Source organism: Urocampus carinirostris, chromosome 6 (genome assembly GCF_059441175.1).
Source record: "Urocampus carinirostris isolate Australia breed hairy pipefish chromosome 6, RoL_Ucar_1.0, whole genome shotgun sequence".
NCBI lineage: Eukaryota > Metazoa > Chordata > Actinopteri > Syngnathiformes > Syngnathidae > Urocampus > Urocampus carinirostris.
Window position 1 is genome coordinate 18755816 of NC_142354.1, and position 24338 is coordinate 18780153.

Consider the following 24338-nt stretch of genomic DNA (forward strand, 5'->3'; position numbering starts at 1 on the left):
ATTAAAAATGGAGGTACTATAGTACTTCATTTATAAATAAATAGATTTATTCTTAAAAGTCAAGTGTGTCAAAACCAATTAGATGAAATTTTACCTTTACAAACATATATACAATGAAAAAGAATTAGCGCGTGTGAATACGAACCACTAAGATTTGATCGGGGTTAAATAATGCAGGGTTTTTTTTTTCACATCATGATGCTGTAATTGTGTATTTTATCCTACTGGCATCCAGTAATAATCATAATACTACAAATGATTTAATGTTTGTTTTTTGTTAAACACAAAGGGGGTAAATAATAACTTTATTCTTTTTTTTAATGTTGGAAAAAGGATGCCAGTTGGTTATTTGGACTATTATACCTCACTGTTGTTTTGACTGTTATACCATGTTTACATCCTTTTAACTATCAGCCAATTATGTTGCTGTTTTTTTATACACCCTTAGTTTAGGCGGATCTGCTTTTGTGACCTGGGCGATTTCATAACAGAAAGGACTCAGGCCTTTCGAAAAGGTTGGAATTTCTTCTCGGAGGTTTGGGTTTTCTCTTCTCATTGCAAGTTCAAAATCCATTGATGTCTTCTCTCCTTGTCTAGGATTAATAAACATATCACTTACATTATTTATTTTGACATATACAAGAAGTTAAAAACATCAATCTTTTTTTTAACCTCCTATGACAAATGTTTAACCCTGTGCAGCCCGCGAGTCAAAACGTTTAACGTGTGCTGGATTTAATTCACATTTTGAAAAGTATTTTACATTTAGTGAATTGATTTAAATCAAGTAGTATCACATTACACCACCGGCACCATAATTTAGACCTGATATCACAGTTGAGCCAAGATTTTTCTTTAAGTTTTCGGATATACTCTTACTACTTACCGCTGTGAGGAAAAAGACCATGCAGCTGAGAGAAAATCCACTGGTATAACCGAGGTACCCTGAATAAAGAGCGAAAGGAGGATATTAATATATAACAGTATTTATAAATATATCCTTCGTTTAAATTAGAATAAAATGAAAATTACATGAAAAACAGCAACACAAAAACTAAAAAATGTAAAAGGATGTGGTCATAGTTGAAATCCTTTCTAATTTGATAGCACAGGACCAAACATGACACAGATAAAAAAAAAATCAATGAACAAATAAAAACACTCTGCACTCAAATAAATTAAATTTTAGCAGTTTTTATATTTGTTTTATGCTGCAGACAATGGCAGTATGAAATGCGTCATGATATGTTCTTCAAATGAGAAGACCGTCTCAAGTGTTATTATTTATCTATTGGTTGATAATTCAGTCCATTTCAGAATCCACGGGTGTAATGGAAGGATTACAACCATTTGATAGTTTCAAGGAATAATAATTCATACCTTAACTTATTCCACACTGCAACTTTATAAAGTCATATCCGTTCTAACTTTAAATTAAACAAGACGGAATATCGAATGTAATCTCACCAAGCTGCTTCATTAGGGCAAGAGGCAGGATGACACTGGCGGAGACCATGATGACCAGGTAGTTGCCGTTCAAGTACCAAAGACTATTCAAGACAGGAAAAAAATAATAATCATACTTTGATCTTTATTATGAATGTACCATATTTTCTGGACTAAGAAGCACACCTAAAACTCCAAATCATAACCCGGTGCGCCTTATAAACTTCGTAACATGGTGGATAAGAAATGATTACAGTATCTATAGATGTATGTTACTACATGTGGTATTCAATTGATAATTATTGCTGGCCCAAATATAAATGCATTGTATGCAACGGGCTGAAGGAGTGAGGGCCCAAACACTTGGTACAGATGACATACGAAAAGCCATTTGAGCTTATTAGAGGTGAGATCGGGCCTTAAAACAAAACAACCCGACCTGGCCTGTGGGTATTTAACCCTGACCCAGCCCGAGCTGGACCAATTAACTTGATTTCTGAGATGGAGTCCGAAGCAAACCAATATTATCATATTTTATTTGTGAAAAAAAGAGGTGATTTTGGCTGACTCCGTCCCCCCTGCCGCACGCCCGCTTCTCTTGGTCTGACGTCGATGCTGCCGAGCACCCCGACGCAGGCTGAACTGCGCAAAATGAGTACGGAATCCATAACACAGATCCTCCACACAGAAAAAAAAACAAAGAACAATGTCAGGGGGATAATGTCAGGGGCTTAAGATCTTACCTCTACATCTTATCATTATCACACTATTTTAACTCACGGTGCCAGAAACACTGACTTGCATCGTACATTCTGATGGTTTTTAAATATCTCTCCACTTCTTCATTTGTGCCTCAATAATGTTGCAAATCCGAAAATAGAAAGTATTATAAAAGCCATTTTTTGTATGTATACATATTAAACCGAGAGGTTATTGATACTTAAGTAGGATAGTGAAAAGACTCTTTTACCTATCAGAATGCATCATCTAAATTAGTGTTTCTAGCACCGGGAATAAAAATAGCGTGATAAGATAAGCTCTAATGCCTTTTCATATCTCATCTGTACAACTGATAGTATAGTAGTCGTGTTTGATTCCTGTTGCAAACGATGTTTTGCAACCGTTTACGATTTTAATCAGTGATACTTATCAACTGATTAATCATTGTATGCCGTAAGTGTGTACAGAGCCAATGGTTATATACAAACACTCATACTGTAATCTCAATTTCATACTCTTTATACTACGGTGTACCTCGTTTATAAAAAACATATGACAAAAGACTATTTTCAGGGGTGCGCCTTATAACCCGTAGCACCTTATAGTGCGTAAAATACTGTAATATCCCCTAATCTGCAACTGCAATGATTCGTTTGATTTCCCACAAGTGGAACTTCAAGTTAGTCGTGCAGTGTTTGCTTGTGTAGCCTCGCTGAAATAGAATCTCACATAGCTGAGGGTTTACTGTGAGAGCGCTTGCAGCTGCACTGAAGGAACCTGCTTAGACCGACGTCTGCAATCTACTGTACGTAACGTGTAAAACACGCACGGCTGTAATCTTATATCCAATGTTGGCATTGCCTCACTTTCACCCCTGTTGCACTTTTGCCTTTTGCTAAATGCGGACGCCATGTGTACACCCTCTCTGTGTTTAACAAGCACTCCATTGATAACATTCAGGGAAGTTAACACCTACAGGATATACTGTATGTACCGTACTCTTTCAATGTTGGTTGACTTCAATGGTCTTCTCATTTCAGCCATAGAAGATGATGGAAGCAAACAATTTTCTTTCTAGTACGTGTTCATGATTAGGGATGTTTAGGGGACTGTAATTAGGGGGGTAGGCGATAAATTGGTATCAATCCGATCCAAGTCAATACAGCATGGTATTGATCCAGACTGATTCGATACAGACTGTCGTTGCTTGGAAAAGACATGATTAAATGATTGAAACCCGAACCGGTTGCCAGCCAGTTGTAGGGTAGAGAGACGAACTTAAAAGCAATAATGTCACAAAAATACAGATACTGCATAACAATGGGCGGAATTAGCTCAGGAGGTAGAGCGCTTGTCTTGGGATCAAGAGCAAGATTGCAGGTTTGATTCCTGGCACATCCGTGTTATATGTCGAAGTGTCACTGAATCCCTAATGCCCCCGATAGCAGGTAGTTTCTGTACATTGCATGGCCGACGCTGCTATCGGTTAGTTAGTGTGTAAAAGGGAAAAGTGTGAAGCACATTGTAAAGCGCTTTGGGGTGTCTTCATTCACTTGAAAAGCGGTATTTAAATGCAGACCATTTTACATTTACAATGTCAACAAGACAATTGAAATACCATCCATTGCACAGTGTCCTTAAAATAATGCCAGTAGTGCAAATAAAGTGTCAAATACTTACAGATACAATAACAAAATGTAATATAACAATGTAAACAAGACAACTAAAATATATTCCATTGCAGAGAATTTAAAAGAAATAAGGTCACTAGTAGTGCAAATAAAGAGTAAACACAACTGGATCAAATTTGAAAGATTGTCCATTATCTGCACCCCTCATCCTCAGTAGGGTTGCAGGGGTGCTGGAGCCCATCCCGGGCAGTGGGCAAGGGACACCCTGAACTGGTTACTTAACTTACTCGCTCATTCACATCTCGGGACAATTCGGACTGGCCAATTAACCTGACATGCATTTTTTTGGAATGTGGGAGGAAACCGGAGTGCCTGGAGGAAACCCACGAAATAAGAACGCGGAGAACATGCAAACTCCACACAGGAGGATTTGATCCCATGACCTCATAACTGTGCCAACGACGCGCAAACCACTCACCCGCCGTGCCGCCATTTGAAAGATTAATGTATATATAACCATACTACCCACCACCAACACTATTTTAGCGATAGTTAAAATGGGAAGACAGTAACGATCCCGAAACAATGGTACCAATCTGATCCAAGTACTCGCCGAGTATCAATAATTGGTTTGATCTGCTCCTAAATAGTATTATTGAAACTGAACACAGGTATCAGTTTGAAGTACTAGTAGTGTTTTTTCGAATGTTTTTTGTTCCAAATTTTGCCACTTCAGGGGCATTTGTTATTGGAGGTGACATAGTTGGCACTGAATCATTTCAGTCCGTCACGGCTGACCTAAATTTGGGTTGCAATGACCCCCGATATTTTCTAATTGTTTTGACATCGTCCTAAAACAGTTTACAGTCAGCAATTTACGGCCCATTGAGGCTGGCGACTAATGGTGCGTTTAATGGAACGAAGGGAAAAATCATTACGAAACTCACCTGGCACGCCAAAGAAAAACAAATAGCATCTCAAGGGAGCAATGACGGGAAAGTGTAAACATCCGTGGCGATCAAGTGCGTGTTTCTTTTGCGCGTCGGTAAATCCTACAATTACCGTTTGTCATATTTCACAACCTCTCGGTAGGTTATTGTAGGACAAATTTTACAGGACATCAAATTTTAGCCAAGTTCAAGTACTTCATATTTTCTGCCGTCACTACTTAACTTTTCTCCTTAACTTTTGTCTTTGATTGGTCTTGGATAAGCGTAAAAAATATACTCCGTTATATCTATGGCAATGCATTGCTTCTTTTAGAAATGTTGAATACTCCGGTTTTGTCCAGACCAATACGGATAGTCCCTGATGCTGTTACCAATGCCAATTACCTTGTTTTAATACATTGCAAAAATGAACTGGCTAAAAATGAGAAATGTATACTTGTTTTGAGAGGCCTAGAAATAAAATGAAGTGAAACATATCTACCAATGTACCAAAACAAGTATGACGACGAGATTTGCAGCTGAAACATAATATATTGACCATGACTCAGAGACTTTGTCATGGTCTCCTTGGCGACCGGTCTGCCCCGCCCCCTGGGCACCAGCTGAAGCAGTTCAACTAATCGCGTGTCTGCTATTTAAGGCTGGATTGTGGGCTTTGCGGGTGCTGGCTCATTATATATATACACATTCTCCGGTCTGTTATGCCTTGTCCTGTTTTAGTTTTAAACATTGTCCGTTCTGTTATGCCTTGTCCTGTTTAGTTGAGTTGGAAGAAACAACTGTTTGTTTTGTCATGTCCCAGAGTTTTGGACAACTTTTATTTTGGTGAATAAAAGTTTTGGATCGTTACGCAATTGAGTTCTCCCTTCCTGCCTCCGTTCCGGTCCGATCACTCCTTCCACTCCACCACGCCTCGTGACAGACTTGTGAACAAAAACAATCTTTCTATCTTTCTACCCTGGTCATATCCCTCGAAAGGGGTGACCGAGAGCACGACAAACACATACAAAAACAAAGAAAATTAAAAAAGGGAAAAAGTAGCAATAATTACACACAAGATTTTTTGGACCATGGCCAACCCATATGCCCAAACAGCCAAACAAGTTAAGCACCTCAGTACCCAAACTGGTCATGCTTTTGTTCCTCCAGATGAAACAGAACACGAGAAAGTGGCCATGTCACTCGGGTCAGGGTGACACAACACACTATTCAGTTCAACAGCAGGGCCCGACAGCTTTCCCTTGTTTACCCCTGCCGCATCATACAGGTGCCCTGCCCATCCCTTAGAACGCATCTAAACATCCCACTATCCTTTTACAAGACCTCTTCACTCATTCATATCACCAACAAGAGCTCTAGCTTCCACTAACAAGAACTGAAGAATGAAAATTCTTAAAACTCAATTAATAATCTTTCAAATTTTACTACATTATTCTCAGGGTTTAGATGGATGGATTTTTAGTGTAGGCTACTTGATACGTAAAATTTCCCCGAAAACAATGAGCAATTATACCAAAAATAAAGAAACTACTCATATTAACCCCTTACCTCCCTCCCACCATTTTTCCTCACATATAACATCAACTGATTGTGTTAAATAAACTAACCGTAATTATCTTTCCCGCCCTACTGTCACAACATACATTTTATTTCACAAAACACAGTAAAATACATGTAAAAAAAAAGTTAAAGTTATTTTTAACATGTGTTTTGTTGCCAATATCAAGAAAACCTGGTTTGAAAATAAGGTACTGTATTATTACGGTTAACTGGTATCAACACTCGCTAATAGATGTATGATTTGTGAGCACTCTGGAGGAGTACAGGTGTTTTATGATTAAACATGGTCTGTCTTTTGTGACGAGAGTGAAACAAGGGTGTATAAACATTGCCATATTTTATATTTCTGTGTGTGTGCAGAAATTTTCCATCATTGACTGACTTTTAAGAGTTGACGGTAAACTTTTAAGGCCGTTTGTCATTTTGACTGGTTCAAAATTGGGCACAGCAGCAGTACGTCCCTAAGAATACTTAAGTGCTTAAAGAGAGAGAGAGAGGTACAGAGATGAAGAAAAACAATAACAGATGGGTAACAACTATTTAAAAAAGCAGCGAGAGAGAAGCCCAGCCTGACCCAAACATAATGATTGGCATTTTTGTGCCAAGTCGGGCTCGGACTGCAGAACTTACTTCTGCTTGCTAATGAATATGGAAAGTAGGATGCGTAAATTTCTAAGAAGTGTAAAATGATGGGTATCTTACATTACAAATTCAGTTTCCAATGTAGATCATTTTATTGAAAGTTTTAAAATACGTGTTTCAATCGTTGTAATCCATTTTGTTAAGAAACTCTCGGATAAGTGAAGAAAACCGTTTTCAAGGGATTGCATGATCACACCGTTGTTATTGAATGTAAACAACATTTTATGTGAGGTTACTCTCTCAAAATACTAACAAAATACTTATTAACAGTTTGTTTCTGTATCCAACTGCAACATGACACTTGATTTGGGGTCAGAGGACTCAAGTACATATTTCAAGTTCAATTTCTCCTTGTGCGGCCAATCACATAAAAATCCACTTAACCTCTCGTGGTGCGTTCGCTCCTTGTACTGCTATGAATACATTTGATATCGCAGTATCTTAATTACTTTTTAAGTGGACGCCAGATTTAGTTCGTCAGACGCAAGTCGTCGCCATCTATTTTAAGAAGAGGGTGCTGCGTTTAAAAACAACAACACCAACAAAACAAGACTCCCTGGTTACTCATTCCATGCTTGCAGCTTGATATGATGTATTATGAAGCGGTAGGATGCACATGTGATAGGCATGCATCTTGCATGAGGGGGCGGGCCAAGGAAAAATGTCCTTACACTGGGAAAGAGGACCACCTGTTGGTGTCACTTGTTTGCATGAAACACATACATTGATTTTGAGCTGTAGTGAACACGACACAAAGACAACAAAGCACACAAAATACTTTGGCATTGTCAAATTGTGATGGTTTAGCTGTGAGGTGAGGTCAACAGCAGCTCTGGTGTGCTCAATATTTTCAATGAAGGCAAAATGTGATTCAAAGACTGGGGCTCTCCTGTCCCATTAAAGCATGGGTGTCTAATGTGGTAAGAACACCTGAACACCCGTGGATAGCTACTGAACAAAAGCTCACCACCAGTGAGTCCTTGTGATTTTTCAAATTTGATTTCTGACTGACATGAGGTTTTAGTGGTTGTCTTACCCTTTAATAATTACAGTTGGGTAATAACAGAGTAAAAACAGTAATAAAATAAGTTTTTTGGGGGAAATCTCTATCAAAATGGTAGCCCTTACACTAATCAGTTACAAAACAGCTCTCAGCTTAAAAAAAGTTGGCAACCCCTGCGTTACAGTGTGTTACCAGGTGCTTTAAATCCATTAAAAATAAGTGTAGTAGGGGAAATTATATACAGACGCTCCCTTACTTAGGACCATTCGACTTACGTAAAAGAATAGATGTCGGGATGTCGAAATTTATTCGGACATTGCTGTGAGATAGATTTCGTATGGTGCACCTTTTTACGAGTAGAGGACAGTACTGTAGTGCTTCTTTCCGTTGCTACCGGCGTGTGGCGCTATAAGAGGTCACCCAGCATCCACCCGGAAGAAAAAAAAATCCGCTTTTTCTTTCTAGTTAGTGTGTTAACATTCTATACTGTCTGTGTCTATTCTATCTCCGGCGCGCTAAAAACTTTGACATTTTTATTGTTTAATATCTCGTGCATCCATTCAATATGGTCGGCGTAAAGTGTAAAGAAGAGGCGAGCTTATTCTTTTGAAATGAAAGGTGAATAAGAAAGCTTGATGTGGTTGAGAAAATGGTCGGAACGCTTATTTTCTGCCACTTTTTTACCACGGAGGAGGAAGCCGCCTTACTCTTAAAGCGCATCTTCCAAAAGTAAGTTAAACTCAACGTTGTATATTTTCATTGAGTATGTTATTTTTTTAAATGTTTATATTTTAGTACAAAACAATACAGGTTACTTATACAAGACTTAAACATACTTATATAAACCTTAAACATACAAAATATAGCACTGAAGCAATATATGAACAAAATCAACTTACGAGCGTTCGTCCGGAACCTATTTCGTTCGTAAGTAGGGCAGCGTCTGTATTTTATGCTTCCGACAATAGGAAAAATATAGGGATGTTCGACACTGAGACAACTCTTGAGTGACTGATGCAGATAACAAAATAATAACAACATTTAATACATAATTTTTCAACACAAAAAGTGTCTTCAACTAACAAATAAAGACTATACCATACTCACCAACACAACCTATCTACACGTTAGACTTCCTCTTTTCCTTTTTGAAAAACGCCCACAGATTTTGCTGAAAGTTTGCCACTTTGGGTTTTAAACAAGCAAGCTTGATCGTTTATTAACATTCTAGAGACGCATTGTGTTCTTTGCGCATGGAATGGATGATAAAACCTACCGCTTTTAACGTCTAAAGGTTGGTATGTATACCATCTTGTGCCTGTGATCTGGTATACAACCAACCACCAGTCATGGGTAAAAACAACCAATAAGAGACAAAGTCTTTGGCTCAGCATTGGTCACCTGCAGAGGTAAGATCTTAAGCCTTGCCCGAACAGAAATTTGGGTCTGTGTTGGGCCTAAAATGTCAATCATTACGTTCAGGTTTGGGCAAGGCTTCTCTCTCACTGACTTTATTTTTTTAATTAAACCCATCATTGATTTTTAATTGGTTGGGCTCGGGCTGGGTCGGGCATTTAATGCCCGCATTCCTGGGTTATATCGGGCTGGGTTTTTTTGGGCCCAATCCTACCTCCTGTGACTTAAGACAATACTTATAACCTCAGTCCTGTAATCAATAAAATGTAAAGCCATCTTCTGACTGTCACTCTTCCTATTCTATGAAACTGTTGCTTTAAGATCTGAAGGAGGTGTCTTGCCCTGAGGTATGTGCCGGTCGACCTTTCTGAACAGACTGTTTGTTTTCACCCTGATACTATAAGGTCTGTTGCAAATCATCTTTGGCATGACCGAGGGTTGATGACACGTCCACACCAATCATCCTGCAGCTATTCGGACAAGCCCCCATCTTGATTGCTCAATCAGAAGCTTGCGTTTTCATCACACCCCTCCAAAACCAGCTGCTAAATCCTTGACCTGGCATGTCGCAAAGTCACGAGTCAAGCGCTATTATTGCGGTTACTCACTCTGAGTTGGGGTCAGCCTTCAAGAAGGCTTGGATGACCAGAGGTAACTCTGATTTCACAATGTACAGGTAGCTGGACATGGCTGCAATAGAAGAAAATACAGATAAACGCACGATTCGGCTCCAATCATGGCATAGTTTACACAATTCACCCACTCACCTCCGATGTTTTGCAGAGTGATAGCAATGCCGGCCGCCATCTTCCCAGGGGTGCCGAAGGCTCTGAAGCCCAACTGCTCGTAAGCACGGATTCCTGAAAACGCAAAACCCTCACTTGTTACCAAGGACCCATCTCGTGAGCCATTCTTGCCACAAGTCTTGAAAAATAACCTTCTCGGACTACATGCTTAAGTTGCTATTAACAGCATTCTCCAAAGAATGTTTGAATAACGGCTCAAATGGTTTATTGGTGATTTCATTGATTTTTACAATAGACAAGCACTCCGGTGCGCAAGCTATTTGAGTCGCAGGCCGCATTGGGTTAGAAAATTTGGCAAAAGGGCCAAGAGGAAAAAGATTATTCATCTGAGAATCTTTGTGATTAAGGGCTATACAAATAAACATGACTTGACTTCTTGACTAGTGACTATATGCATTAAAGAAACATACATGCAGACATTTACAAGTATCTGTTATATTTCCTTCTCAGTCTAAAATGGAAACCATTTAGTCAAATTGGTTTATTCAAATGCTCAGAATGTTGTTGTCCAGATGTAACTACCTACAGTGAACCCAATGAATTGAAAGATACATCAAATAGATACAAGCAATTTTCTACCCAATATGAATTCTGTTTTACCCAAGCTTTTACAGTGTTGTCTTTTTTATTCCTGAAATAAAAATTCTTTACATTGGTCAGGGGATATTTCATTAGAAAGGTTCATAACTATTGGACAAGCACATTCTTACCGACAACGCCGGAGGATTTGAGGAGCAGATGAATAGAATATGATGACAAAGCAGCTACGGCAGTCAGAAGAAATCTGCAACATGATTCAATTCATTTATACATTCATCCATTTTCTGTTCGATTTATTAATAAAATAATGAGAAGGTCTAAGACCGATATTTTTGATGAGGACAATCTACTTTTGTTTGGCGTAAGGAGGACTTGTGTAGTTACTTTGGAAAACTGTCCCTGTACTAGTTTTGTAAATGTTCTACTTTACATAAACTCAATCAGTATGCTCTTAGCGTGCAGGGATTTTGGCTAGTATAGACGATTATGTTTAAAAATGAAGATTGTTTAAATTGACGACATCTGTTTTGAAATCACCCAAAAAATGATATAAGGTTAAGCGCCAAACTGCGGTATTAGCTACTGATCCTAAGGGCGCAGACAATTGTTTTCACAAGTTCTCAAGAGTAGAACATTCATTGTCACTTACGCTATGTTCTATGTCATAATAATGTTATTGTTATACTTGATTGTGACAATTATGGAAGGAGCTAGTGTAAAATTAACAGTTGGTTTAGAGCCTTGTGGCAGATGGGCAAACAATTCTTGCTAGGGACAAAGTCTCTAAAACGCCACTTGATTAACTCCAATTTTTTTTAAATGTATAGTTCCTTGAGCAGTTAAAAATTATTACGAAAGTAACTGCTAGCACCAGTCTAACCCTTATAACATAGTTTGTGAGATATGGGTCAAAACCTTTGCAAAGACTAATGTCAACTATTTTGACATAAATAATTAATGTACATTATGCAAATGTTAAGGGGTTGTCACTAATGGCATTTTGGGTTGTTAGGTGGTGTGACAAGAGGAATTTTTCTTGTTTTCATTTTATGTTTTTATACAGTACTGAGTTGCATTTTATAGAAAACGTATCTACCATGTGCTAAAGAAATACAAAAGTATTCAATCATTTCAATATTTGAGGCAGACATCTCCAAACTAAAACATTACAGCATATTCTGTGTGAATCTCCAGCATGGCATCACTAATGCCTTAAAACATAAAGAGGGTAAAACACATTTATATACAGACGCTCCCCCGCTTAAGAATATTCGTCTCACGAAAAATGGTAGGTACGAACATTTTTTGGGGATGTGAAAAATACTTGGACATTGCTGTAAGTTAGATTTTGGATTGTGCACCTGTTTCCGAGTAGAGGACAGTATCGTAGTGCTTCGGCGTGTGGCGGTGTGAGAGCTCACCCAGCCAAAGAAGAAATCCGCCTTCCTCTTTCTAGTTCGTGTGCAAACATATTATATTGTATCCCCACCGTGCTAAGAACATTGCTATTTGTATTGTTTCATATCTCGTGCATCCATTAAATATGGTTGGTGTAAAATGAAATGAAAGTGGAATATGAAAGCTTGATGCGGTGGAGAAAATGGTTGGATCGCGTTTTTTCGGCCACTTTCTACCACAGAGGAGTAAGTCGCTTAACTCTTGAAGCTCATCTTCCAAAAGTAAGTTAAACTTAACTTTATTTATCTTTATAGAGCATATTATTTTATGAAATGTTTATTTTTTAGTACAAAACAATACAAGTTACTTATACAAGCTTTATACATATTTAAAAAACCTTAAACATAAAAAAATATAGCACAAACAAATTCAACTTACAAACGATCATTCAGAACCTCGTTCGTACGTAGGGCACCATCTGTATTTGACAATTTTCTTGCACTCGGAATAAGCAGTTCATGTTCACATATTAAAATGCCATAATGATGCCATTCAAAAAACAGATATAGAATTACAGCGAACAGAGGCTCACTAAAACTGACAGCCAACACCTCAAAAGAGATTCACATCTCAAAATAAAGCCACCTATATGTACAGTCTCTAGACTCCAGGAAGGCCACAGCCCAAAATAGCCCAACCTGCAATCCTAATGTGGGATCTGGATTTGCTCATTCATGTCCTCTTAGTATATGCAGAGCGCAGCTGTCAGACACGGCCTTGTGTAGCCGCTTGCCAGAGTGTCTGCTCTCCTCTTTCGTTGGAATAGATTAAGATTGTGATGTCCTTCTAAACTGGGTTAGCGCTGAACCTGATGACCTTGACAAAGCTGTAAATTTTCCTCTTCTCACTTTGGATGTGTAATAATCAACCTGTATGTCTTTGCAACCTCAATGTTTGGACTCAGAAATCCAGGCATAATTCAAGTTGATTGAAGGAACATAATAAGATCTACGCTAGGCAATTATCGGTCATTCAAATACTGTGATGAATTTGTCATTTCAAAAATCGTCGATTTGAGTCCAGCTTGTCACTAGGGCGAAATGGTGTGTCCTGAAGTCAGACCATTTGAAAACCACTCATCTAAACGATTCACCCGGATTACACCAAAAATCTGAATTCTGATCTCTCAGTCAAAAATTTAGGTGTCATATTTGACACCGATCTGTCCCTTCAAACACACGTGAAGAACATTACTAGAACAGCTTTCTTCCATCTTGGTAACATTGCTAAAATTCGCCCTATGCTGTCTCAGTCAGATGCGGAGATTATAATTCATGCATTTGTTACTTTCCGTCTCGATTACTGTAATGCACGACTCTCCGGTCTCCCGAAGTCCAAAATCAAGAGCCTTCAGCTGGTACAAAATGCTGCAGCGAGGCTTTTAACTTAGACAAGAAAGTTTGATCACATTACCCTGATTTTAGCTGTGGTGAACATTGTTTTGGTTTTCAAGTGGAGGGGGTCAAGATAAGTTCCAGCTTTTTCCTGTCTGCCCTTTTTTTCTTAAGTTATGTCAATTGTCTACCAAAGCTATTGGTTTTTAAATTATTCTAACCTTGTATGACCAGTGGGGAAAAAATAAAAATGTCAATCAATCAACCAATCAATCAGCGAGACTTCTAACTAAGACAAGAAAGTTTGATCACATTACCCCGATTTTAGCTAACCTGCATTGGCTCCTTAGCTTAAGATGCGATTTCAAGGTTCTGTTGGTAGTACACAAAATCCGGCAAGGATTTGCTCCCTCATATCTTTCAGATTAAATTTCCCCCCATGTTCTGGTCCGGAGCCTTCGCTCTGAAAATGCTGGTCTACTAGTGATCTCAAGAGCCAAGAAGAGATCCGCAGGTTCGAGAGCGTTCTCCATCTGGGCCCTGGTGCTGTGGAATGCTCTTCCTCCTGAGATTCGATCTGCAACCTCAGTGGAAATGTTTAAATCCAAGCTTCTACTTCACTTCTACTCTATAGCATATGAATAACCTATATTTTATGTTGATAATATGTGTATTATTTGCCCTTATGTAGATTTTAGATGAGGGGATGTCATAATGGTCTGTGGTTTCCAATAGCCTTTGATCTTTGCAGCCCTTTGAGACTTCTTGTGATTAAGGGCTATACAAATAAACATGACTTGACTTGACTTGATCTAAGTTGAACTATTACCTGCATGTAGTCACAAATCCATTGTGAAATACCAATCGTAGCATGTGAAAACGTCACCCACCCAGGGATACAAAGAACACTTAAGTCTTGGGAAAACGGACAGATGTGGGTGCACCCTCTGACCAAATAGGAATGGAGAACAGTGAGTCCACTGGTTTATTATGAGAAATTGCATTTTTGTCAATATGTGGGATTCTACAGCCTTGAGAGCTATTCGATAATAAAGCTCTTGTTGTACTGCGATTAAAAAAAACTGTCGGCTTAATCTTCCCATGCTTCAAAAATATGGAAAAAGACAGAATTTCGATGGTAATACTCACAAGAAGAGGAGGATGCCAGTGTTGGCCATGGCGTAAGCCAATCCCAGGATTCCACTTCCCATAATAGCGTTACCCAGGTTAAAGACGGACATACCAAAGGATGTTTTCCCTTCAAACTGATGCGAAAAACAAAGATGTAAAGACAAAAAAAATACAGGAAAGCACATTGTCAGTTATTTTACTCACATCTGTGAATCGAACTGGTTTCTTTCCATCGGTACTGGGCAAAAATTCCTCATTTTCTGTCCCTCCGTCTGGGTCATCAAACCTAATGTAAGACAAACGTGCGAATTACTCTAGTCATGTTGAACACTTGTTGTACTACTTGTTCAAATCAGGGGTGCCCAAACGTTGTCCTCTGAGGGTCTTTAATAAACTGAGAGATCTGAATTCAATATTTTTGCTTGAAGTGTATTATAACAAGTGTACCAAAATCTGTTACTCAATGGACGGCATCTAAATCCAATCCCTAACTTCAGAAACTAAACAAGTAGAATCATATATTAGTCATATATTAATGTATTTATTTTATTAATTAGTTGAGAAAAGAGGTAAGAAAGGGCAGAAAAAAATCCAGCCCAAACCTAACCAATTAAGCAAAGCAAACCTGAAATCTCATATTTTGTTTGTGAGGACTCGGGAGCAGGAGAGGTGATTTTTTTTTTAAATAACAAATTAATGTGTGTCTTTTGTAACGAAATCCAAGTTAAACAAGAATGTAAAAACATTTGCATCTTTTATATTTCTGTGTCTGCAGAAGTTCCATTCAACTGTAAATTTACCATCATTTACGGATTTTTTGAGGGTTGGCGTCTGCCTTTAAGAGCGAGAGAGAGGCTGAGAGACAATGAAGAACAATGACGGGTGGATAATTTAAAAAAGGGCAGTAAAGAACAAGAAGAAGATTGACATTGTAGGCCCGACTCGGCCTGAAATTCGGGACGGGATTGGACTCGAGCTTGGGCTTAAGATCTTGCCTGTAGTTAGGAATCATTGATGTGGTACAGTTAAAATTTTAATACAAAACGCCAAAAATATTTTGCTTGTGAAAATTATCAACATACAACATAGAAATTATAATTGTAAATAGTTAATCTGCATAGTTGAAAATGATGGACAGCACTGCTAAAATCACCATTTTTCAGTCACAAATACAATTTTTATTATTTGATTTTGTCACGGTTGCCAAGGCGCCCATTGGCCCCGCCCGTGTGGCGCCGGCTGCGGCTCATTAACAGATTGGCTTTCCGTCTTTTTAAGCTCATTGCGCGCTCTCTTACTTTGTCAGTCTGTCAACGAACCTGTGCCCCACAAGACGTGGGTTCTGACCCGGTTCTGTTTTCCTGTTGGTATTTCCCGTCCGGTATTGTTCCTGTTTATTTTTGTCATGTTTAATATCAGTTTCCAGTTTCGTTCCAGTCTATTTTTGTCTTGTTTATTATTTTCTCCGGTTTTCATTCCGGCAATTGGAATCGATCTTGTCGGTCTCTGGCTTCCTGTCTTTCCTTGCCAGACCACTGACTAACGTGCATGACTCCCCAATTCCTGTAAAATAAAAGGCTTTTGTGAGAACACCACGCGTTTGGGTCCTGATCCTGTTCTGGTTCTTGACAGATTTGGGGTACAGAAATGAAACTTAACTGTCTGTTCTTAACTCTTTGGTCATAGTTTGGACACCACCGGTTCTGAACATACAATTCATTCAATTCTTAAAGTTCGAACCATCCATACCTGACAGTTTGAGTGCCATCTCTGTGCAAGGATCCACCCATTGAGGCAATCAAATAAACATGCAATAATAAAAACAAAACAAAAAAGCAACAAGCATTAAGTCGACACTCGTCCGAATGGTTACAGAGCTCCTACGCGACGTAGTATACGTGCAGGGTTGCGCAGGCCGTGCTTGCGGGCCCCGAAAAATACTCACTGATCGTCTTCGAGCGACATCTTCATTGGAACATCTACATCGTCCCCGATGTTGTGGCTTTTTCCGTTGGACAAGATGTTCATCTCCGATTCAGCTTGTTCCATCTTGGATGTTGTTGCAAACACTCTCTGGACTGTTGGGCGTCTTCAATAAGGCAACACATGCACACAAACAAAAAACAAAAATGTTTCTGGTCAAAGAAAGTCCTTTTGAGTTTTAAAAGAACACGTTATCCTACATTGATTATAGGTCAGGTCATGTCATGTTTATTGGTATAGCCTGTAAGGGAAATTATGATTTAAATGTGCCTTTTATACTATATCCTATACTCTTATACCCAATATATACTTTTACTTTTTGTCATGATTGCTAACTCTTGTCACCTGGAGCAATCATGTGGGCGCCTTCTGATTGGCTGACGCTTCGTTCTTTAGCGCGCTGCGCCCAGACCTCTCTGTCAGAGTATTACGATTGTAACTCTCCTGATTGCCCGTTTCGTCTAGAACTCTGTTTACCTGTTTCTGCCTGCCTCCGAACCGACCTGCTTCCGTCCCACGCTACGATCTTCTCTCCATCCCCGGTAAACCCGACCTGCTTGTCTTCCGCCCTCCGATTGGCCACCCGATCCGAAGCCTTCTTTCCGGCTCCGCTGCTGACGTCTGACAGCCATTACGTCTCTCGCAAGGCCTGAACGCTATCTTAAATAAAGAACTGTAACGAATGCTCTGAGGTTTCCTGGTCTGTTCTGGTCTCACGACACTTTTATATCTTTAAAAGTGTATATATTTCTATAGTGTCAGGACCAGAACGGAGACAGGACCCACTTGTGTCACGTTTCACTCCGTTTTATTGGGAAGAAAGGAAAGGATAGCACACACGACCCGGTGATCGCTGGTCGCTCTGAACACGGAAGTGGCACTTCAGTGGTGAGCGATGGCGGTGTCGGGAACGGAAAAAACAGGTCAGTAGCCGGGACAGGAGAGAAAAAACGTGGTCGGGATCAGCAACGAGGCGAAAGGCAGGAAAGGAGAAGAGACGTGGTCAAGGTAAAAAAAAAACGGGTCGAAGCCGGGAAACAGACGGGAGCAAAAACAGGAGTGAATCAGGGTCGAAAAGCTTGCCTAGGGTAATCTGAGGTTCGCAGACCGACTGACAACAGGGGGCAGATAGGAGTGGGTTTGAATAGGGACAGAGAGCCAATCGGTAATCATGGCATATAGTATACTCAAAAAGTGTGTAGTTACGTTTTTGAGTTTGTTTCAGGGATAAGGGCCTTCAAGGTCAGAAGAATAAATTCTATGGCACCAAGGGATGTGTCTCTAATTAAAAAGCTACAACTTGGAGGCCACTGGTAAGCTCCCTGTTATCAAAAAATGAACCACTATGGTGCACAGAACTCCTTTTGCTAACCCATCACATAAAGCTATAACTTGAAGGAGACTGGCAATTTTCTCAAGACTCCTATCCATTTTTAAAAAATTCACTGTTGTGATGTATCACATGAATCATTCTGCTTTTGGCAAAGGAATTTGTTAAAAAAGGTACGACCTTTAAGTATATTGTTATGTTAGCTTACCTCCTAGTGGACGTGTTTATTGTTAGGTTAGAGTGCCCTTTAGTGGCCAGCAGTGTATATCACACCATGTAACCGGGAAATTGTCCAATCAGAATGCTCCTACGTGCACGTGGTTTATTCTATCCTCCAATCAAAATCCATTTAACAGTATAAGAAGGGCGCTCACGCTCCAGTCATATGCATGCCAATCTAAGAGTGCTTTTACCTTTGTACAAAATTACATACTCTTGTTGCAATTTTTGTTAGCATGTCTCAGCTTAGCTAACATTGTATCTTTGGAGTTAGCAAGCTAACAGGACTTTTATGTACTTTGTTTTTAGTACGGCCACCGTATAAAGGTAATGGTTAAAGCCATCCTTTGAATGAACAGCAAGAAATACTTTGAAGTGAGGACAGCACAGTAACCATTTTTGAATCAATTAATTAATATTAGTAGTGAAACCAGATGTCATAATGTTTATTTTTTGCGTTGTGAATAAATATCTTAATTTAAATGTATAGATTTATTCTTTATGCAAAACTAACTCATACAGTAGTTTTAATTCCAGGCGCCTTACAGTCCAGTGCGCCTTATGCATGAAAAATATTTCGCAAAAGACTATTTTTTTGGTGTGCTCAAAAAGTGTTCACAAAGTTGTTCGTATCATTGCTTAGCTCTTTATGTTAAAAAAAATATGGTTATTAACATGCTAATATTTACAAATGTAGCTTAGCTTCTTTACTCCAATGAATAGGCAAGTTCAATACAAAATGAACAAATTGCGTACTGTAACCTTCACTGTAAGCGACTGCACTCTATTTAGCAGGACCTTTCGCAACTTCATCTCCTCTCTGTTGGGTAACATAAAAATGTGTCCTCTAGCCAGAATATTGCAGTCGGGCCATAGGCAAACAAATCACGCCGTCAGAGGTCAAGGCCTGTTTGAGGGGTTTTTTTGGTGTTTGCTCTCATGTTTTGCGTACAGACGGCAAATTTTCAGAGGGGGCTTTTAAATAACTGGCAACCGGAGGTGGGGCGGCTGACCAAAACCTTTACTCAAGTAAAAGTACTGTCACTTCAGAATGATAGAAATAAAACATAGTGATCTAAATAATCACCTGAGTAAAAAAGTCCTTGAAAATCTAAAACTACTCAGGTACTAAATATCTGACGCAAAGTCTTATTTATTGTTTTTATAAAACAAATATTCAATCAGATTATGGTCTGCATTTCTGTAGCGCTTTTCAAGTCAATGAAGACCTCCCAAAGCGCTTTACAATGTGCTTCACACTTACCCATTCACACACACTCACACAGCGATAGCAGGGTCAGCCATGCTACCTGCTTATCGGGGGCATGAGGGACTCAGTGTCTTGCCCAAGGACACTTCGACCGGGAATCGAACCTGTGACCTCTTGATCCCAAGACGAGCGCTCTACCTCCTGAGCTAATATGCACAGTCCATTCAATCAACAATAAATGGCAAGACTTTATAATAGTAAGTCTGTTGGGTAGGGTTACTTTAACTGGATTACAGTGGGACCTCGCTACTTCGCAGCTCGACGTTCGGGGCTTCAGAGCTTCGCGGTCTGTAATGTTTTTTTTTTTGTTTTTTTTGAAGGGGCGTCGCTGCTTCGCAGATTTTCACTTTTTGCGGGTGTTTTCGGCGGAACGTCAGTGGATGCGGGATAAGGCGGCCGGCTGGATGGGGCGGGGGAGGGGGGGTTCGGCGGAGGTCTCTCCCGGGCTGCGCGACGGAGCTAGTTCAGCAGACACAGCTTCACCCGGTGCAGATAATAAGATGAGATGAGATTTTTTTTTTTTTTTGAAGGGGCGTCGCTACTTCGCAGATTTTCACTTTTAGCGGGTGGTTTTGGTCGCCATTAACCGGGTCTAAAAAATAATAATTAAAAAACAAAAATATATATATATATTTTTTTTTCTTTTCGAAGGGTCGTCGCAACTTCGCAGATTTTCACTTTAAGCGGGTGGTTTTGGTCGCCCTCAACCGGGTCTAAAAAGAAATAATGAAATTTTTATTTTTTATTTTATTTTTTTTGGAAGGTGCGTCGCTACATCGCAGATTTTCACTTTTAGCAGGTGGTTTTGGTCACCATTAACCGGGTCTAAAAAATAATAATTAAAAAACAAAAAAACAATTTTTTTTTTTTTTTTTTTTTGGAAGGGTCGTCACAACTTCGCAGATTTTCACTTTTTGCGGGTGGTTTTGTTCCCCATTAACTGGGTCTAAATAACAATAATAAAAAAAATAAAAAGAATAAAAAAAATTTTTTTTTTTTTTTTTTTGAAGGTGCACCGCTACTTCGCGGATTTTCACTTATCGCGGGTGGTTTTGGTCCCCATTAACCGCGATAACCGAGGTCTTACTGAACTTTCAATTACTTTTGGATTACTCCAATACCAAATATGCTAATAAAAGACAAAATAAACTAAATATGAATAAAATTATGACTCACAACACGTGGTAAGCTTTCTCTCCTGGCTTTGATCTCTTTGATCTCCGGCAAAACTAACATAAAATGCGACAGAAACAAAATGAAAATAAATCCAAACAGCTTGCCAACATCATTTTTGCCGTTCCATGTATTCTGTTACTCCGCAAGCCTGCACAAAATTTATTAATTGTATTCATATTTAGTTTCTTTTGTCTTTTATTAGCATATTTGGTAATGGAGTAATCCAAAAGTAATTGAAAGTAATCAAGTTAAAGTAACCCTACCCAACCCTGGTACTGAGACAGTTAGGGTGAACCCGCTAAGTCAAATCGAAATAAAAATAAGGAGAACTCTGACAAAATAATGGCGCCTTAGCAGAGACAGACAGACGCCTAATTACAGTACGTGGATGGGATTTAAGTAACGGCTGCTTGCAGACTAATGTAGTGTCGTAATAGTACACATTTTTTTTCTTTAGAAATCTATTTAAGTAAAAGTAAAAAGTATAGTGATTTTAAAAATGCTCCTAGAAGTAAAAAATATCCCAAATCCTACTCAAGTACACGGAGTAAAAGAAACTTGTTACTACCTCCGTTTGCTGGCACACCTTGGAGAAAAAAACAGCTCTGTATTTACCTGTTTCTGCAATGAGGACCACTTATAACTCCTGAAAATTTTACAACACAGTCTCGGGTCGGACTCTATGAAAGTGGGATCATAACACATACACATATGACATTAAATGCTATCTTATCGATAAAAGATGATCTAGAGAGCTATGTCGCAGACGTGTGGGCATTAGGAGTGATTTGCCCTCCCCGTCATGCTTAGAAAATCTTCATGAATATTAAACCCAGTTCAATATTCAAAGTGGAAAATCTTAGTGTGCACTGTGCAACAACCAAACCTGGATTGCGACATTAAACACCGCGTGGGCCAAAAAAAAAGGTAACCAGATGCGACATTCGCTTGAGCCATGCTAAAAACAAAAACAAATAAGAACAATATCCAAGAACAGCAAGTTCCATAAATTAGGTGCCGATACCAGCTTTACTTTGAAGGGACACTGTGTAACGTTGGAACTGTATTGTGGAATGCAACCGACTCTGAGTGCGACAAAGTAACAATAAGAGTACGGAAACTCAAAGTGACCTGACTGCACAATAATTTTTCACATTTTATCGGTAGTTACCAGTAGTAACACAGTTATGACTGTTTTTTTCCTGTTACAAAACGATAATTATCGCCACTGAATAATGCTCTTACATAACGGCGTTATTTTTTTTTTCAGTAACAGGGTGATAAAACCAATTATTTTTTTCCGCCGTTACAACACCGTTATTGTTACTAATGGTCAAAACACGTGCGTTACTTTGAATAAAGCAGTTTCCCGCTTCGAGTTGTTTACGTCACGTTTTTTCAGATGACGTCAACATTCAAACTACCATATAGTTAGATAGCGAATACGAATACAATATTTACTGATATGACGTATCCTGCAACTGACTCGCTCCTGAAAGAAACTGTTCTATGAGCCGGCTCTTGGAAGAGAGAGACCACCAATCAAGAACCTTCAAAATGCTATTTTCCTCTTGTGATTGGTCAAAACTCTATTTTTCAGGAATTTGTTGAGTATAAAAAAAGGTAAAAAATGCTTTGTATTTAATCATTTTCTTTTGGGATTTATACATATTTTAAATCAATCGTCAATCAGTCAGTCTATGAATCAATCAATTTAACAATTAATCAGTCAATCAATAAATCAACCAATCAATCAGTTAATCAATCAATCAATCAATAGATATAAGAAAAGGGGTGGTATTTATTAAGTTTTCTTTGTCCACATCCCTTTCAGGCATTCTGTTATGCATCGAAGCGATATTTACATGTGTACACAAAGAATGTAACTGCCCGAAATAAATAAATAAATAAGTGAAATGTATTCATGATTTTTTTGTAAAATTTATGAAAATTAATCATTCTACTAGTATCTAAAAATGCATGATTATATAATAGTTTATAAATTTGTCCTTATTATTTGAATCATATTGGGTTTTTTTATGATTTGCGTTAATTACCAATAAGAGGTGCTGAATGATACTCGAAACACGAAAATCACAATCAACTGAGATAGGGTCCCCTTTCAAACGTGCCGATTGACTGAAGAGGAAGAAGAGATTGGGCAGAGCATTATTGCCATCTACTGTTAAGGAGTGTAAGCTTAATTTGCGAAGGCAAAAGCCTGTGACCCCATGAAAACGGGTCCCACTTTTAGGCCTCGACTCACTAGTTGAGAAACAATGCTTTAAAAGGTGTATCTCATCTCATCTCATTAGCTGCACCGCTTATCCTCAGTAGGGTCGCGGGGGTGCTGGAGCCCATCCCAGCAATCATCGGGCAGTGGGCGGGGGACACCCTGAACTAGGTGCCAGCCAATCGCAGGGCACACAGGGACAGACAACTCGCTCGTTCATTCACACTTAGGGACAATTTGGACCGGCCAATCCACCTGAAATACATGTTTTGGAATGTGGGAGGAAACATTAGTGCCCGGAGGAAACCCATTCAAGCACGGGGAGAACATACAAACTCCGCACAGTAAGTCCGGTAGCCTGATTTGAACCCACACAGACCTTAGAACTGTGCCGCACACGCGCTAACCACTGCGCCGCCGTGCTGCCCTAAAAGGTGTATAGTTTGGCAAATATTGCAAACACATATTTTAAATATGATAAAAATATACTCATGTTAGAAAAAGAATGACCATTCCAAGAAAAATTGTATGTTCAGGTGGCAGATATATATAATTATAATACTATTTATGATAATAATAAAAGAAAGGTAAATAAATTAAAGAATATTAAAAACACTGTTATCTCAAAGTGTTATACTATTTTTTTCCTCAATATTTGCAGCTTCACATTACAAAAAGTCCAGTGAAAAAAACATTCAGAAAATACAAGGTAAAAAAAGAAAGAAAAATATATATTTTTAATTTTAAGTACTAAAATGAATTTCTGACAGAAATTGTGTTGCTGTACAGCAATAATAAATCCCATTTATTTATAAGCAATTCTGTCACATCATTCAGTAAAGTCAATTGTAATATACATTTAAAACATGACAGTAAAGAATATATAAATCGCCTTCCGCTGCATTGCTATGAATTTCGAAATCTTAGACAATTAATAGGGAACTTTGAATGTCCCCTATCACTCTAAAATGTCCCAGCTATCGGTTTGACGAGGGGGTCGGGGACAAGGAGGTTCATGTGTCCGCTGCGGAACAAGAACAGGCACGAGGTTCACTTTCGAGCGCCTGGCACACTCTCTACCACGTGCCAAGTACAGTGTTTCACTTTAGGGCAGAAAGAAATCCATAGAAGGGGACACCAAAGAGCTGCTCACGGGCACCGAGTAACAAAGACCGGCCTGAGGACCTGTTAACAAATAACTCGGCTTTAATCGGTAATAATTCAGTGTTGGCCCTAAGCAGAGGTGGGTAGAGTAGCCTCAAATTTGACACAAGGTACTGTTACTTTAGAATAATATTACTCAAGCAGAAGTAAAAGTAGTCATCCGAATACTTACTTGACTAAAAGTAAAAACGTACTTGATGATAAAATGACTCAATCACTGAGTAACTGTCGTATTTATTGATTTTTTTAAACAACCAATCCGATCATCAAATTATCGAAGAGCATCCATTCAACAGAGAAAAACATTTAATTTAGAAGTAGAATAA

General features: G+C 38.9%; 1 protein-coding gene across 1 annotated transcript in view; it reads right to left on the minus strand.

Annotated features, from left to right (window-relative positions):
• LOC148363998 (sodium-coupled neutral amino acid transporter 3-like) overlaps nt 1–24338 on the minus strand; it is a 55902-nt gene that overhangs the window by 21100 nt on the left and 10464 nt on the right. Inside the window, exons 2-10 of the mRNA XM_088338129.1 lie at nt 16583–16726; nt 16387–16407; nt 14842–14923; nt 14656–14771; nt 10885–10958; nt 10136–10228; nt 9977–10058; nt 1468–1550; nt 887–945 (exon numbers count right to left, since the gene is read on the minus strand). Of these exons, the coding sequence (XP_088194255.1) occupies nt 887–945; nt 1468–1550; nt 9977–10058; nt 10136–10228; nt 10885–10958; nt 14656–14771; nt 14842–14923; nt 16387–16407; nt 16583–16686 (714 nt within the window). The 5' untranslated portion in view covers nt 16687–16726. The remainder of the gene's footprint in view (nt 1–886; nt 946–1467; nt 1551–9976; nt 10059–10135; nt 10229–10884; nt 10959–14655; nt 14772–14841; nt 14924–16386; nt 16408–16582; nt 16727–24338) is intronic.